Source organism: Phocoena sinus, chromosome 3, assembly GCF_008692025.1.
Source record: "Phocoena sinus isolate mPhoSin1 chromosome 3, mPhoSin1.pri, whole genome shotgun sequence".
Taxonomy (NCBI): Eukaryota; Metazoa; Chordata; class Mammalia; order Artiodactyla; family Phocoenidae; genus Phocoena; species Phocoena sinus.
This window is the reverse complement of record NC_045765.1, coordinates 23,978,507-23,982,600: the sequence shown is the minus strand read 5'-3', so window position 1 is coordinate 23,982,600 and position 4,094 is coordinate 23,978,507. Positions and strand designations below refer to the sequence as shown.

Genomic DNA, 4,094 nt, shown 5'->3' with positions numbered 1-4,094 from the left:
CAGGTAAGTCATTAAACCTCTCCAGGCCTCAGTCTGCTAAACTTTAAAATAGGACCTCCCTTTGTCGGATTATTGAAGGTTACATGAGCAGTCCCAGAAAGCACCTGACATGGGACCCAGCACAGGTGAGTCTTTATTCATCATTATTGTCAATTTGCTCAGTGAATACCCATCCCTACAACTCAAGGCCGGCTGCCTCTGCCCTCCAAAATTCAGTTTCTGAAGCGCCGCAAGCTGAATGAAGCACACAGGAGGATCAGCGCACTCTCTTTAATGGGAAGGAGATTCTCATTTCTTACAGAAACAGGTAAAAACATAAATACCAGGGGTGGGGGCAGCGGCAAGGCAGCAAGGGCCCGGGCGCCCGGCCCAGGTTCGAGGAAAGGCGGCCGGATGTTAGGCCTGCCGCGCCCGGGCTCCCAGTCCCAGCTGGCCGGTGTTCGGCAGACTGGGGATGCCCGTGGGCTCTCGGAGGGCACTCCCGGGGCGACGGCTAAGGCACCAGGCTGCGGGATCACTCACCGCCAGCTCCGTAAGCCCGACCACAAACTCTCCCTCGCGTGGGGGCAAAGGCGCACGGGGCAGGTAAAGCTCCGGGGCCTCCGTGGGAGTGAATGTGACATCCGAGGGACGCAGGATCGTGTCGGGAGCCCTCCCTCTCCTTGAGAGTCAGTGCCCTTCTTTAGAGGTGGGATCGGTCGGGGGCGTCCCACACCGGTCCCTTTCCTACCAGGCTCGGATACCGTGCAGCGTGGACACTCCTGAGTTGCCCTGCGGAATCCCGGGGCTCTGCACGGCGTTCAAGTCCCCGACGCCGAAGTTCACGAAGTTGTTGTTGGCGGCCGCCGTAGCCGACTGCGCCGGTGGCGGCCCGGCGGGGTAAGCAGCGGTGCAGCTGTAGCCAGGGCTGCAGGCCGCGCCACCGTAACCCGGGTAGGCGGGGTAGGCGTTATAGCCGTAGGCGTTGAGGCCCACGCCATAGGCTGGCGCGTAGGGCGCCGAGTCCCCGAGGCAAGGCTTGCCATCGCGCACCAACACTGGCACCGCGATCCTGCGCGCTGGCGGCGGCGGTGGCGGGGGCAGCCCCACCAGCTCCAGAGTCTGGTCCTGCCGTTGCCGCTTGCACTTGTAGCGCCGGTTCTGGAACCAGATCTTGACCTGCGTAGACGTCAGCTTCAGCACGCTGGCCAGCTGGTCGCGCTCCGGAGCCGACAGGTACCTCTGCTGCTTGAAGCGCCGCTCCAGCTCGTAGACCTGCGCCTGCGAGAAGAGCACGCGCGGCTTCCTCCGCCGTCGCGCCCGGGGTCGCTCGGCGCTGTCCGCCTCAGGCTTCTCCAGCTCCACCGCCTTCTGCAGCGCGCACAGCTCTGAGGGGGAACAGAGTGGCAGAGAGACGCTGGGTCACAGCGACCCGACCCCCCGAGCTCCCGCCGGCTGATGAGCCCCAGTGGGTGCCACCCCATCCTGCCTGGAGCCCCCAGCTTGACTACGGGTCACTCTGCCGGCTGCGCTGGGAGCTGCGACTGCTCGGTTTCCGCTCGACAGTCAACATTTGTTGACTGCCTACTATGTGCCGGGCACGGCTCTAGGCACAGGAGGACAAAACAAGACAGGTCCCTGCCCTCGGGTTGGTTCACATTCTGGTGAAAGAGATGGACAGTGACTTAACGACTTCAGGTTGCAAAGAAAATAAAGCCAAGTGATGCGCTGGGGTGAATTAGATTAGGACTACTTTGGTTTGAGAGGTTAAATGAAGGAGACCTAGGCCTCACACCAGGGTCGGTGGCACTATCTCAAAATTACGGGAACCGAAGAAACAGAAGGCCAAGAGGTGTTGGTTTGGTGATCTATCAAAGGCTCCCGTGCAACTGCTGCGGAGATTTTGCAGCGCCCAAAAAGCAGCGCGTGGGCAGGCGGCCCTGGATTCCAATTGAATTTGAATCGGTAGTGACCAATTCAAGCTGCCGTGCCCTCCGGCAGCTGTTCCTGAGGCCTCCCCTCTGCAACTAGACAAACTTTTGTAGGATCACAGAAAGCCCCTCTGGGCTCTCGGCGGCCCTTCAGCCAGTGCCCCTGGCCTCCCCAGGTTCTTGCGGACCCCGCGTTGGGCCACCGTCTCCCCGACGCGCCCTTTCCACCGGCGGGCAAGCCTCCCCCTGGACCTCGGGATGCGCGCGGCGATCCGGCCGACTTCCCCAGTCATCTCCTCCATTGCCCCACGCCTTTCGTCGCGCGGCATTTTCTAACTTTTTCCAGGAGAGAACCTCTCGGCCCTGGCCGCGTGGGAAAATTGTTATGGAAAAATAAAGCTGCTAAGTCAGATTCTTGAGAGTCCGGAGTATCCCATTTTAAATTCAAGATCCTTGTTCTCAAACATTCCACTCTCAGGGCACAAAGGAGGAAAGGCCCCAGCCACCCCGGGTAACGGGTGGGCTATAGAAGGTCCTGGACCTGCTCCAATTGTGCGCAAAAGTATGTCTGGCGTGCAGCATTTTGATTTCTGTTTAGTGGTTTTCGTCAGATCCTCAAAAAGACCCTCAAGAGATTAAAAAAAAAAAACCGATATTCAGACTCTCTCTCTCTCCCTCTGTTCTGTCTACCACAAACGGATCGCTCAACTTCAACTTCATAACAAATCCAGGAGCAGGGCTGCCGCCGCCTGGGGCTTTGTTAGGCCGCAAGAAAGTATATATATATTTCTCTCCGGTCTCTTGTTTCTGATCGTCACGATCCAGCATTTCCTCTAAACCTCCGACTGGAAGCGTGGGGCGGGGGTGGGGGGAGACCCTGGCGACAAACTCGCTTCTCACATTCGGAGCCCCCTTTGCTCGACCATCCGCCCAGGCACTCGCCTCTCCTCTACCCAAGCCAGAGTTTCTTGGCCGCGAGGTTTGGGGACGAAAGCAACCCCAGGGGGGAGAAGGAGCCTGTGTTTCTTCCTCACCTTTCTTATCGGCTCGAGGGTCCTTGGCAGGGTCGGGGTCGCCATAGGCACGCGGATAGAAGGCGGGGGCGGCTGAGAAGGCAGGCAAGCACTTGGCGGGCGAGGGCGCGGGGCCCAGCTCGGCGCGCAGCTCGGGGAGGCCGGGCGCTGCGGCCTCCGGCCCCGCGTAGGCCTCGGGCTTGAAGGCGGCCAGCATGCAGGAGGCGGGCGCCAGGGTGGCCTCCAGGCGCGCGGAGAGCTCCCCGGCGGCCAGGCTGCGCTGCTGCTGCTCCAGATTCAGGATGTCTTTGACCGAGAACGGCGTGGGCGTGAGCGCGGGGCTGGGGAACATGGTGGCAGCGCGCGTCTCACAGCGCCAGGTGGGCGGCAGAGAGCAGCGCTGCCCACGGCCCCCGGCAGCCTCCCTGCATGGTGCCCGCCGCGCGCCCGCGCACCCGCCTTCCAGCTCGGGATGTGGCCGGGCGGCAGGTAGTGCGGGGCGCAAGGGGCAGGAGAGGCGGGACCAGGCCGGAGGAGGGGGGCTCAGCCTGCCATTGGGCCGGGGGCCTCGTTGACAGGAGCGATGAGCACTTTCGGGTCACCTAATATAGTCATACGGCTCAAAAAAAAAAAAAAAAAAAATCCCGCTCTGCTTTTTAAAGGGCCCGCAACGCGTTCGGAAGACTCCTTTCGCTCCTGCAGCCTGAGATTTGTCCAAAACATTAGCCTGAAAATCCTACCAGCACAGGAAAGGACCCGATTATTCTCCGAATCCGCCCTTTAGGCCGGGTTGGGTGGATCTGGGATTTGAAGAAATGTTCCTCAGCACCTGAAACAGAATAGGGAAGGATCTGGGATTGGGTGAGGGCTGGGGGGACTGAGTTATTTCCAGAAGTTGGAAAGGCTTTCTTTATTACTAACGGTATGGTGTGTCCGACTTGGAAGAATCTGAATAAGAAGAGAAGCATTGGGGAAAGGGTTTGCTCTGGGGCGATGGCAGGAGGGGGCCATTCTGGACAATTTTGGGATTCTGTGTAGTACTCCCTTTGCCAGGAGGCCAGGCTCTGGGGGCTCCTGGGTGAGTCAAGCTGAAAAGCAAGGTGGGTGGTTGTAGGACGGAGGGGGACTGCCTACAGTAGTGTAAGTGTACAAACACAACTCCAGGGGGCAC

General features: G+C 60.0%; 1 protein-coding gene across 1 annotated transcript; it reads right to left on the bottom strand.

Annotated features, from left to right (window-relative positions):
* Nucleotides 1-256: 256 nt before the first annotated feature.
* NKX2-5 (NK2 homeobox 5) lies at nucleotides 257-3,409 on the bottom strand. Its single transcript, XM_032628325.1, has 2 exons — nucleotides 2,945-3,409; nucleotides 257-1,367 (listed from the first exon to the last, which is right to left on the bottom strand). The coding sequence occupies exons 1-2, from the start codon at nucleotides 3,273-3,275 to the stop codon at nucleotides 727-729; spliced, it is 972 nt and encodes a 323-aa protein (XP_032484216.1). The 5' UTR covers nucleotides 3,276-3,409; the 3' UTR covers nucleotides 257-726.
* Between the last annotated feature and the right edge of the window lie 685 nt (nucleotides 3,410-4,094).